The following is a 14515-nucleotide window of genomic DNA, read 5'->3' on the forward strand; positions in this document are numbered from 1 at the left end:
CACCTGTATTGTTCAAAAGTTACCCTTTTTATTTTATAAGTAAATTTAAGAATTGTTTTCAAGAAGATAAATATATGGTTTCATTTTTAACGCTATATCAAAATGTTTGGCGCGAATTTTTATTTATAAGAACAACTAATACTTTTATTTCAAACTAGCTTTTGCTCGCGGCTTTGGCTACGTGAAGGAGTTTTCCGGGACAAAAATCCCACTATATTTTTTCCCTGTATTTGTAGCCATACCCTACCCAAGGTTTTACACTATCTCCATATCAAATTTCATAAAAATCCGATAATAAGATTTGGAGAAAATCGATAACATACAGACAGAAACGGGGACTTTGTTTTATAATATGCATAGATATGACTACATATGGTCGTTGTTTAACAGCTTATTTTACGATTATAAAACTTAAAAGCCCTGTATATAGGTTTTAATGCATAATGTTAAATAAACCTACAGGTTTTCCAGCAAATTTTAAGAAATTAAATTCTAAATCAAAGAGGCTCACGGTCGAATTAACTAGACAAACAAAGAAGACAAGGGTCCATACTAAATGTTTAAAGCAAGTTAACAATGGTACCATTGTAAGTGGATAAAATGTACTTATTTAATTATTACATTACTTGAAAACCGCAATAAAGCTTTGAATAAAGAAAAAAATAAAAGAGTTATGCTACCAAACTAAGTACTAACGAATTTAACTTTAATCTTGTTTTACTTTTGTACTTAAACTTGAAACCTAAAATGATAAATTTCATTGTTTTCACGCCTTTGTTGGTTGTGCACGCACATGAGCGCCCAATGATCATAGTAGTGATCAGCAGTGCACCAATAAACGCAGCCATGCGCGTCCGCCGTCCGCGCCTCACCAGTCGACCTCATGAATATGACATGTTTCGACCGCAAATTATCGATTATAAATTCGAAACCTTGTTTGCTGTCTTTATTTTTGGCATAGTATAGCTTCTACGTACTTAGATTTTTCGGCCTATTTAAACCATTAATTTATGTTTAAAACCAATTTACGAATAATCCAGCTCTAAATCAAAATTGACGGAATACGTATAATAATCACAAGAAGACATTTTATTCCCGATAACCTCTCATTCTCTATTCACTCCATTTACGGTAATATTATCGTACAGTTTATACTGTACGTCTGAATTCATAAACCATTCTTAATACTCTTTCTAAATACCATTAGCTAATCGCCATCAGATTTTATATTATGTAATTATCTAAGATTTTATTTCATTATGTACATAAGTCTGCATATCTTACTGCTTAGTGTTCGTATATTAGTGGAATTACATATAAAAATAGTAAGTCGTCTGCCAGCTTATAAAACTCAACATAATCCCGTCAAAGTCCAGCTCAAACCTGCTCGTGTGTTTTAATCATTAACTCAGATAAAAGACAAACATTTACTTTTATTTATTTATGTAGACTACTAGAATTAATGTGTACTGTTAGTAACAATATAACGATGGGCTCGTATCCATCAAATCTAAGGACGGAAATTAGCTCCATTAAGCATAGCCGACCATTTGGCCTCCGTCCACCCCATACATAAATAACGTTATTTATATGTCGAAAATTAAACATCAATAACGTCAAAAACAGTAATAAAGAAGCATATAACTAACAATAGTTAATGTTCTCTTAATAAAGATTTAATGCGGAGTAACTAACTCATAATACGTCTCGGAGAGCTACTTAAGAGTTTTAAATCTTCGATCCTTCAGAGATTAAAAACTCATTTTTAACTAGTACGCCGTAACATATTAATATGTGAAGAGGAAACTTTGAACCGAGTTTTAAACATTTTGCGTTTACTTAGTAGTGTAATATTCGGAATACATAGAGTTTATATGAAGAAAGAAAGTAGAAAGTTATAATTTTACTTTTAAAAATACTTAAATTAAGATAAAATATTCAATTTTTGCGATCATACTGCCAATATTAAAGAGAATGTCAGCTGATAAAAACATTGTAAGATTCGAAAGAAATTACAATATACATAAACTCTAAAAAAAACTCAATAAATTCCAAACTTAAAAATTACCAATTTATAATGTCAAGGCGACAACCATAATATAAAATGCTTGTTTACGGTGCGGTGACCTACGAAAAACCGTGTTATGAGTTTATGAAAAACTTTTGTTACAAAATTACAGACCCTTAAAAATTATTTATTTGAAGGATAGACTTAATCGAAATCCATTGTCCCTATTGTTGTGAGGCAATTGTTTTAAACCCATGATAATATTTCCGTTTCGAATCACAATAACAAAAACCTTTATTAAAAAATTAAGTCACTCACTAATTACATTAAAAATCTTTATACTAGTACAATTAAGTCCTCTTAGGGGCTTCGGTAGACATGCAATTATTTCATAAAAGTCCAAAGCAGGTATATAAATAACTAAGGTCTCCTAAGGTTAAAACATATTTATAACCATGCATTTATTATTATGACTAAATGTATTTATAAATAGAGTAGACAAGGCGTATTCACTTTAATGTACATTTAATTGTAGAACGAATTATTTAAGCCACTTACCGACCATTTATTATACGTTATAGACAAATTAGTTTAAAAAATGCAACTTCACTACCTTATACGACAGTATACCTTTTATATTTGGATTATACTGGAATTTCCATACAGTGTTCAAGCCAGGAAAATTCTTAGGCAAAAATTATATGTAGTGCATGTGCATTATGTGCAAAAATTATTTGTTACCTCTTATAAGATTTATAAGATGTAAAAATAAATAACTAATCTTAAAAGATCACATTGTGAACTGCTTTGTCAAATTTAGATGTTGGTCTAAAACTTATTTTATTATTTCACTCATTTTATTTTTCTTTAAACTATTTTATTTTACTAATATTACAAATACGAGAGTTAATAAAGTATTTGGATGTTTGTTCGAAGTAAACACAGAAACAGCATTACGAATATGGCTAAAATTTGGCACATGGCTAACCCCTGTCTTCAATGAATACATAGGTTAGTTCTTATCCCGGTAATTAATTCCCATGGGAAACAATTTAATTTTATCTGATTTTTGTATAGTGCTGGCCTCACACTCCTCACCGTCATGAATCGCTATAGTGTTTTCGGGACTGCTTTAGCAAGAAAGACATTTCATAAGGGGGAAGCCAAGAACATCATTTCCAATTAATATATTAAAGCAACGGTCATGGCATCTTTAACATAATTTATCACGACATTGTTATGCAAGAAAGTCACCTAATACCCATGTATAATAATTCTTTAATCTTCTCTTCTCTAATCTAATAATTTATAATTATAATAAAACGATTTACGGCTTTTTTTATAAAACACGTTTCTTCAAAATTATTATCTTATGACTGTATTTTAAACCATTTTCTGCGTGTTAAATTGCTCTACAAACACATAAATCAAAACCTTTACTATCAAAACATTGTAAATTATTTTAAAACCTCGGCGGTTGGGACCCACGGCCACAAAGACAAATTTAATATTAATGAATGTTAAATTTAATCATCTGAAGTGTAGGTAAGTCAGTCCTTCTTCTATTTAATTAAATTTATAATACCAAAACATTTTACGTTTACCCAATCAGTATAATAAATTAGTTAAATTAAACAAACATAGCTAGGTTCTAGTTCAGTAAACTTTAATTAAATATTCAAGTATACAGAACCTTGTTATTAGGTTGAAGAAACCTAAAATCGAGTTATTGGTTAGGTAACATTCCATCCTCTAGGCTGTGAAAACTTGAATTCGATTTAGAAGTTGGTTAATATTTGATGAAAGTTTTAAGGCTACTAAGCTTTATTTTACGAAACAATGAGATTATTAATTGCTCACATGAAATTAAGCGATGCAAATACACTGAAACAGTTTTCTTTCGCTCTTTCCAGAAAACAAGAAAATTTAAGATATAAGCACGAAATACGGCTCACGTTATTTTAGCATTAACACACTGCATTTCACTGCCTCCGTGGTGTCGTTGTAATGCGCACGCGGTCACGCTAAGGTCCTGGGTTCGAATACCGGGTCGTGCCAAAAAATAATGTTACTGGGTTTGCTCATGTTACAAATTACTCCTTCGCAGCCCGGAGTCAGGAAGTACCACTTCCAACACCGCCAGGTATGATACCGCCGTGCCTTGGAAAGCATGAAAATCCGTTGGTCCTGTCCCCGATCTCTCTACGGTCACGTCAAATTACGGACTAACGGGTAGAAACAGAGAGTGCACCTGTGTTTTGCGCCTAAACTTGTACGCTATCTCCTGCGTACCTGGCTAATTGCCGAATTTCAACTAGAACAGGATTCATTCATTCCACACACTAATGAGCTTTGGGACATAGGTAGTAACAAGAAGAACGGCCTGATTCTGACATTGGAATTATATTTGTTTTAACCCATACCAAGTAGCAACTGACCAGTTTAAAATACTTTTTTACGTGTATGTTAAAGTTTTGAACAATACACTTTGTCCTATTGTAATCCTAAAACTAGCTCGACAGTGAAGCTCAGTCTCGCGTAGTGAAAACATCCATTTGTACACTAACTCCCATAATGTGTGGAGAAACTAGAACGTGGTCGTAATTGGCAGAACATACATAATTGCCTTCCCCCAGTCCCATCCGCGTCCGTTGTAAATAAAGTTTGTAACATTATTTATTCTCATAGGTGCCATTTGAGAGTATTGTGTGGGTTGTGATCATCTTATTGTAACGGATTTACAACCGTGATATAAAATATACTCCGCGTTTGAGAGTTAACGTGCCATAAACAAAGCACTTGCAGTCATGGCTTGATTGAATAACAAACAATCAATTTTTTATCGTTATGCGTAGGAATTAACGCGAAACAATTTCGTCGAATTGAAATTTTTTGAGTTTTATTTGTTTTTTCAAGTCTTAAGCTTTACACCTGTTGTGTATTTTTAATTGTAAAAAAACAGTCTGAGACTCACTCTGGGACTCTGAGATTAAAAATGATATTCTTAGGCCGGGTAATCGAAAGATGTGAATTTTTCATTTCAAACTTACATACTTGAGCTCATTCTGCGTAGATCGAACCGTCAACAGCTAAAATTTTAAAAAAAAGTTGTATATTTGAAAAATGTAGGTAGATATTGTAACTTTGACTTTACGGATGAACAACACCTCAGTCCCCCCGTGACCATGAAGGCTGCAAAATCTTCGAAACGTCGGGAAAAATAATAATATAAAAAACCGCGATAAAATCCATTAAATAGTTTTTATTTCAATGTCTAACATTCGCGTAAACATAAGAAATCATTTTACATAATTGAGTTTCTCTCAATTGAATTTTGTGATTGATACACGGACACGCTTGCCTTTAACCATAATATCTAGCAATGGACAAACTATACGCTAACTGCGCCCCCGCCTACGCGAAGCGAGATTTATATATGTAATAAACAGACAAGAAGAGACGTTAAAATTCTAATTAATATCCCTTTTATTTTCCAAGTCGCTATTGTTCCGGATTCTGTTGGAACCCGTTTCCTGCTCAATCGCTTCGACTTTGAAAGCAGTTCGTGCACTTTCTTTTACAATGTCAAGAGGACGCCGTTCAAGTTTCCGCCTGTCCTTTCGGTGGCGTTGGGATCTTAAATATTTTATTTTTAATATTTTGTCTATAGATGTTGTACGATAGCATAACAACAACAAGACCGAGAAAGATGGGCATCTTTGGAGGAGGCCTTTATCCAATAAGAGAGTCCTTGCATAAAAGAAACCTAACAAAACTAACCATCAATTTAACCTTAACTAACAAAATAACACACCTATTAGTAATAAGATAATCCTGTAATAATACAAGGAATAATGAGGCTTTTTTATTTTTATTTTATTTATTTATTTTTTAGATACCAAAAATCTAGGTGACAGTTTAATAAACTTTTTAGGACTGGACTGGGTTCGTAAATTACGATTCCAAATAGGGTTAAGGATTACATTCCAACAAACTTCAATGATAACTAAGCGAATGCCTACCTTGACTTGATCTTGTTCGCCAGCGTACTCGATGTTCTGGAATATGGTCCAAGTGTACCTCCTACGAACCTCCATACGCGCTAAGTATCTTCTATACCACTGCTGAATCAGGATGGCCGCTTTCATGGCTGCAAACAATTAAAAACGTTACCGAATCTATTAACCCTTTGTGTCCAAACTACAAATAGTAAAATGTAGTTACGTTCGGAAAAGAGGACAAATTCAAACGATATCAAATTACGGACGAAACCAACGAGGCTATATTCAAACGAATGCTCTTCCACGGGCATCTGTTAGTCATATACTTGCTTATACGTACGCATATACACGCCATTTCAATATAACTTGTATCCAAGAAGCAGAATATATAACTTAATTATAAATAAGTTCTGTCAGCTGGAAAATTCGGTTCGGGAGTATGAAAGTTAGGTTGAATAGCACTTCGTTAAATAGCACAATTTCCATTAAGAGCACTGCCGCATTTCATTTTATTCGTCTCAACCCAAAAAAATATTCGATTAGCACACGGCGTTGCGGTGCTTGAGCGGCAAAACCAATTTTTGTTTTTCATTATTAATGTTGCCACTAGTTGGATGTAGCAGTTAAACAGCTAAGTAAAAGAAATCCAGTACTGCTATTGTGAGGAATCGACTAACAAATCATTAGGTACACGATTTGAAAAAAAAAGGAACTTGTGATCGCTCTAACTATGAAAAACCAAAAATAAACGTGATAAGTTAAAATAAAATGAGTAAATCGTTCCCTGAAATATTTATTTAAGAAAAATCGTGGAACAAATTCTAAGCTCAGTATTTTCTCAATATGAAAACTATGAAATGTGTAACTTGTCAGAGCGAAGGGTAAGTCAACACACCTGGGGCTACGATTAAAGACCTAACTTTCGATTATCGAGCAAGATAAAGGAGTGGTGATAAAATGCCTTTGCAAATAGATGAATGTGGGCTTCGATAAATCCCTAGAGACTATTGATCAATCTACCACCAAATTATTATTCGGCTACGAGAGAAAATTTTGCAATATAATAGTCTGTTGGAGTTCGTGTAGATACGCAGATTATGTTATCCTTCTAAAATATGACTGCATTAATAGACTTGACATACCTCTAGATAATAATATGTTTTCATAATGAAAGCTACAAATTACAATGCGTGGATTAGAGCGGCTATGGACACAAGAAAGAAGATGCCAATGTAATCAACACGACGATATCATTCTGTTCCGCATATTAACGGTGTGAAACATGTTAGTCTTGCAAAATGAACTAAATACTTCCGCGCCTAGAAAGTTCGCACTTGCAGATAAGATCCGGTAATCATCATATTACCAATTTAATGAGTACATTAAGGAGTTCCAGTGAGTTTCAGAAACTTTTAAAACTCCTGCATTTGCTCGTGCTTCATTAAATTTTGTATCTTCTTAATTGATATGACCATTTCACCTTTGATAATGTTAATAATTAAACATATAAACTTTTATCTGCTAATGTGTATTTTTATATTACAGCATTAACCCTTTATGATAATTTCTTGCAACTCACATCACCAACAAAATAAAAGTAATACATCCCGAGCGACTACTAGCGATAAATGTACCGCGCGTACACTGTACGTGTGCCAGTATATTATTAATCTCAGTCAGTGTTAGGGTAAAGGCATTCGCACGTACACTGATACAAATGTAGAATAAAATACAGAATATCAGACTCGTAGCGGTAGTCCAAAGAATCATTTTCACATTTTATTCCGTTCGATCGTGATAATAGGTTACGCCCGCATGAAGATAGCTTTTAAAAGGCCCTTTGTCTAAAGGACATTTTATCTCAACTGATAATAAATCTTTTGTGGCTACTTGCGTAGTTAGTTATCATTTACTTGAAATATATATATTCGAACCTACGATACAATAGACAATTGATTGTAGGTCGCAGATATTTTTCGTTATAGTTTATATATTCATTAAACAATTGCAGAAATGGAAAAAATATTTTACACGGTTTAAACAGTCCCTTTTTTCATACTCTTATTTCATTTTATTCTTAATTTAAGTACTTCTAGATTTTTCAAGCCTAGTCTTTTCAAAATATGTTATTACTTAATGTTCTTTATAAAGAAGTTTATTTTAAAGTTGCACCGGAATCAGATCCTTTTACATACGTGGGATATTTCAAACATTAAACCAATAAACTAATTTATTCAAATCACATCTTATATAATCTTTGCTATGAATAATAATGAATGTCTTTGCTCGGGCATCCAAATGAATTGTCAATTTCTTACGTATTTATACCCTCAGATGAAGTCAAATAAAATTCTGCTAAATGTTACCAAATAAATGTACTCCCCACCTTAGTGCAAAATGTAACATAAATATTTTCTTCGTTATTTACATAGTCTTTAACTAAATTAATATTACGTGGCGATAAATTGAAGCACTGACATAATACCGCTTTTAATTCCATTATATTTTCCGACAATGACCCTATGCTTTTGTATCAAATGTATTGTAGAGAGTTATAAATACTATGCGAAAACTAGTCCCCGCGTTTAATTTAACGTTGGTGGTAAATGAATACACAAGCGCGAATATTGGACCAACTAACTGTATTGAACATGGCTATACCTTTATAAAATTTCAGTGTATTTGTAATGTACACGTCGAGTGGAATTGATTCGATCTAAATATTTCGCGTATCCTCATTGCGGATTTCCTTGATTCAAAATAATCGAATACTTAGTGTTATGCCCTAGTTTTTTGTATTAATTACCTGTTTCAATTCAATTATTGTAAAAAAATAAGGCCTCTCAGGTACCGCGAGCCCCGCCGCAATTTGCATATCATAAAAACTTTTAAACTTAATCCTATAGTAATTATATCTAATCCACTAACTGTATATTTAATAAATAATTGTTTTGTGTCAAATAAAATATGAGAAAGTGACTTTGCTCGCCACACACGTCTAAACTGCTTAAAATTGTTCCGATTCACTTCCTAATTCCATTGCCTATCATTTCCGAGTAAAAGCATGTCGATCGCTTAATTAATTGGATATTGGCAGGACTTTGAAACTTATTTCCAGTTGAGACCGTAATTAACCACCAAGGTTTTATGCCTCTTAAGGTATAAACCTTGCAGTTAAAAAACGGTTATGTTATAGTGTTTAAACTAGACTTTTACTATAGTGGAGATTGATTAGCGACTGCAGCGTGGTCGGACAGTCATTATTTAATGTAGGTCAATGCAAAATATGCATGTAAATTATAGTTATATACAAACGTCGAGCATCTAAAATATGAATCTAGCTCTTAGCAACACAATGCACACAATAACAAAAAAACTTTTAAATGGTAACACTACGATTAATAAGTAGATAATATTTCGTCGAATTTCCTATTACATTTGGAACAAATGACAGTATTTCTTAAATATTAATTTTGCAATTTCGTCTCAATAGATCATTCTTAACTATCTCATTCGATGTGGCTTCTCAAAACGAACACTGGGTTAGTGTTAGTCGTAAAAGAAAACATAAAAATGTATAGTAATTTGTGTGTCTTCAGCGCACTTTTATTTATTTTTAATAGCTGTCGTAGATTTACACCCTTACCATTTAGTAGATTAACAGATGAACGACTACCACAATGCTCGGCCAGGTAGATCCAAATTTTAATATTTACTGAGTTACGATAAAGACGTGAAAATTAATGACTGTACCACGACCAAACAGTGTGCACTACTAATACATGCATCCATCATGTTCCATGTTTTTTTAATCCCACAAATTGCTGTTTACTAGAAGTCGTATATAATTGCACTGCACTGCAAATAAGCTTATGTATTTAGAATTTAAAAAAAATACAATTGCTTTAAGATATTAGTCATAAAAAGGGTGTTTAAAAATAATCGTGAGAACCATTTTGTCTAATACTATATTGGCTCCCAGAGCAGCCGCAGACAAACCGACTAAAATGCTTACACCAGCCAACAGCATTTTGCCGCATGCAATTCTACAACCGCCGTCGACGTCACACGCTGCGCAACACCCTGCTTTTTAATTAAATCTGGGCAAGAGTAACAGCCCAGGCGAGAAAACGCACGTGAAAAGTGTAATATGTCGGTCCGTAGTGCGAGTCGAGTGCGGGTAATCAAGTTACGTCCAGTGGTCCTCGAACAATGAAGAAACGTTTTAGTTTAATAAAAATAACTTAATTTAAGTATTATGTTACACGATAAAAGTGTAATTTATAGTCCATTATATTGCGTTATAACAAGATACCCGCCAATTTAACCCGTATTCATTCCCAACATACAGGAATACATCTGCATTGAAATTGGCATAACTTTATCTGCGTCTACTATCAGGAGCATCTACGGCCACCACTCAACGCTAACACTCCTTTTTTGGTTATAAACAATTAAAAAGTAAATTATATTGTCTATGGTGTACATTGTAATAATCCACGTCTTTCTCACCATTCTGAGTATGCTTTTACTCTAACCGTTTTAAAATATTAAATAATAAAACCATAGTATAACTATTTCACTCTTAATCAGATTGCCTAAATCCTATTTCTTGTAGATATTAAATGGAAAGGTATCCAATATCTCAGGCAACTGTCTACCCTGAATAACCCTTTAGCAGAGATAATACAATTTACTGACAGTAATGTGGGAACAATAAGAAAACCATACCTCGTAGTTATAGGTATGTGAGCCTCCTATGAAAGATTTGATACTCTGAATAATTCTAACATTTCCAAATTATTAAGGGAATGGATTCGTCTACATCACCACATTTCTATATAATTCGATACCATTGTATCGATATACCTAGTCTTGCCATAAATATTGTAATAAAGAAAAAAGAAAATTGTTAACTGCAAATAACATTTATTACTTTTACAGTGTGTCAGTTTAATACATAAATATAAAACAATTAAAAATATAAAAGCTTATTCGAAGTGGTCTCCATTGGCTGCAATACAGTCCTTTAAACGATGAGGCCAGTTATCAATAGAAGCACGCACTCTTTCCATGGGAAAATTCTTCACTGCCAATCGTATAGATTGTTTTAGGGACTCCAAATTATCATGGCGTTTAGAGCAAGCTGTACTCTCTAAAACTGACCACAAATCATAATCCAGCGGATTAAGATCGGGACTAGACGACGGCCAGTCTTCAGCTCTGATGAAGTCCGAAACGTTCGATTCCAACCAAGACTGCGTGGACCGAGCTTTATGACCCGGCGCCGAGTCTTGCTGGAAGGACCATACTTGGTTATTGAACATGGTGATGTTAAGGGGCTTAACTACCTTCTCAAGAATGGTATCTTGATACACTTGTGCCGATGTTTTGATACCTTTTCACAAAAATATGGCTCAGTCACTCCTTCATAGCTAACACCCCACCAAACCATCACTGAAGTCGGATAATGTCCACGTTGCACTCTGTCGACTAATTGGGAAGCTTCCTTAGAGCTTTGAGCATAAATACGGTCATTTTGTTTGTTAAAATGTTGCTCAATTGTAAAAATTTTCTCATCCGTAAACAAAATTTTTCTGTGACCTCCCTTTGCGTACCGCTTCAGTAGTTGTTTCGATTTTACCACCCTATTCTTCTTTAAATTATCAGTTAAGAAATGGCCAGTGCGTCTCTTATAGGCTGCAAGTCCTAAGTCATCTTTTAAAATACGCGACATGGTTCTAGGTGCTATCTTCATTTCCCGAGATAAAATCTTTTGCTTTCGGACAGGATTTCTTCGAATTCTTTCCCTTACTGCTTTGACCACCTTTTTCGTACGAACACTACGTGGACGGCCAGATCTTTTCTGTCACAAACAGAGGAGGTCTCATTGTACCTATTAATAGCCCGGTACACAAACATTTTACTAATACCAAGTGTATGGAGAGTTTTAAAATTGCATTTGGCTCCATACCTACTTTGTGTAATGCTATCACAGCGATTCGGTTCTCTTTATCACCCCACACCATTTTAATATCGCAAAATATTTTACAATGTATTGGCGCCAAAATGAGAAAACACAATGAACAATCGTATAAAAATGACAGATTCGAAATTCAAATGTAATATTTTTTTATAATTAAGTGTAACAGTATTTATGGCCAGACTAAGTATATAAAATGTAAACAGTCTCTCTCTCTCTACATAAATCAAGTTTATGTAGAGAGACTGTTAAAATGTAACAGTGTAACAGTCTCTCTACATAAACTTGATTTATGTTATGGGTTTTATTAAGAAAAATAATACAGTATCGTGTTAGATATACGTACCATATACCTATACATATAGCACTTAGCTAATAAAGGTAAGTTTCCTTCTAGTCAATTAAATGGATTTTCGGTAAATAGCCAAAGATGTCTCTCGTCTCTTAAAAATTTTAAGACGTATGTTACGACCGCCAATCTTTGCTACATTTAATTTATACGTACCAATGTTAATATGTACAGTATGACAATGCTAATAAATAAAAACAAAGCGGTGGTTGTGGTATAAATAAAATAAACATCGCTGCTCTACTAACCAATTCAGGTTATCAATTTCGAAGTCGACAATTGGATAAAACTTGTTAGGTTGGTAGTAACAATGCTTGCGTTATACATTTAACAAGTTACCCTATTTAATGAATGCCTTGCGCCACACAATAGCGAATGTCACTGTCAGACATTTTTCTTTTTAGTGTAATAATTATTCCAGTATAATGAAAATTTTCCACAACTATTGTTGGAATTTCCATAATATATTGTGTAAATTGTAATTGTTATACACAAACTATACAAATAATAGAATCAGAAATTCGGATCCTTGCCATTTAACATTGTCCCCTAAGGGCTAAGCACTTAAGGTTACACGTCTTATGTTAATTTATAAACGGACGTATATTATTCTATTCTATGTAAAATCAAAATTCATAAGGTACCCAACTATTGGTATTCAGACAATTCATGGTTGCAGATTTGCATCTATTACTAATACTCAGAAATAGCTTTATTGTACATAATATTAAAGCTGTAATCTAATTTATCGCGCCCCATAAAGAAATTAATTATTCTGCTCCGATCCTAAGGATTCATGAAAGTTCAAACCCATACATTACACGGGGCTGATTTGTCAAGGATGGCTTCGGTTCGATGCGGATTGCGTAATCACCCATAGTGTAGAACATTCGGTATCTTTATAACATACTACTGCGTGATATTTCCCTTTAATTATTCTACATACTGTTTATTCGAAGTGTTTTTAGAATTCAAAAACCCGTCTCTAACTTACTAAAATTAGTGCTTTAAAACTTGTTTGTTTTCAGAATAAACATTAACCATACCGTTTTATATTTCTAACATATAATTTTTACTACTTATTTCGTTTATAGTAGATTCCTTATAAAACGGCTACAGTCGGCAATAAATAGCAAATAGTTTCTTCGAAAGCACCGCTATTCGATTTCTAAAACCATCCAGTTTAGAACATTGAACGTAAATCCGGGTGTTAGCGGGAGAAAAGATCTAAGCCTGCGCTACATTTCTTTATACAAGCGAAAAAGCTCTAATGGCGGCGCCAGTTCGACAGGTTTCGTATTTTATTGTGGCTTTGAGTCATAATGGATTTAAAATGTGACAACTATTCGTTGGTCTTTCAGAAAATTGTACGGAATTAACGTTAAATATTTCTATTTTATTGAAACATTGCAAAGAAGAGAGCCATATCTGTAACGGTACGTATTTATAATATTACATGTAAGTATGTAAAAAGGTAATTTATGAACATAATCTACACTCTAAGAAAAATATAAAGACCTTTTGAAATGCTCACAAATATTTTAAATAGCAGCTGTCGTGCTTACATTTTCATATTCATTATAAAGTTCAACATTAAGCTCAATCGTTGAAATACCACGCAGCACCTTACCCCAAGACAGTTCTATAAATAACAGGTTAAATTACTTACTTCTCTCAGCTTTAGTCATGCTGACGTCATCCCTTCGCCAAAACTTCAGGAATGGAGCTAAAGCTTTCATGGTGCATTCGCCGTTAAGTACCCTCTTTCCGAGCCTCTTTGGCACTTCTTGTTCCAACTCGGAACTTCTGCAAGATGACGAATCATCGGCTTGGGAGCGAGTTCGTCTCCCCCCTCGAAAGCTGACGCAACCACACCCCTCAGCAAGGGAGAACATGGTGGGACTTTTGTCCTTGTGGTACTTTTTATCTCTTCGTTTGCGTGTACATCTTGGTGTCTTCTGACGCGACTTCGGAATGATGGTGGCGAGTCAGTGATGCAAGTGAAGATGAATAAACATGACCCAGCTCGGTGGAATCTGCAATATAAAGAAAGATTATTAAGTTTTGCAAGACGAACGAGGTGGAATACTATACTATCTATATCGTATTTTGTTGTTATTGCACATTAAATATTTTTTTTTAGATATTACCCAATTTAAATTGAACATTGCTTT

General features: G+C 33.7%; 1 protein-coding gene across 1 annotated transcript in view; it reads right to left on the minus strand.

Annotated features, from left to right (window-relative positions):
- Positions 1-14515, minus strand: part of LOC115448976 (serine/threonine-protein phosphatase rdgC) — an 82050-nt gene that overhangs the window by 24523 nt on the left and 43012 nt on the right. Inside the window, exons 2-3 of the mRNA XM_037441460.1 lie at positions 14011-14377; positions 6031-6158 (exon numbers count right to left, since the gene is read on the minus strand). Coding sequence (XP_037297357.1) covers positions 6031-6158; positions 14011-14236 — 354 coding nt within the window. The 5' untranslated portion in view covers positions 14237-14377. The remainder of the gene's footprint in view (positions 1-6030; positions 6159-14010; positions 14378-14515) is intronic.

The sequence above is a fragment of the Manduca sexta genome, chromosome 22 (genome assembly GCF_014839805.1).
Source record: "Manduca sexta isolate Smith_Timp_Sample1 chromosome 22, JHU_Msex_v1.0, whole genome shotgun sequence".
Lineage (NCBI taxonomy): Eukaryota > Metazoa > Arthropoda > Insecta > Lepidoptera > Sphingidae > Manduca > Manduca sexta.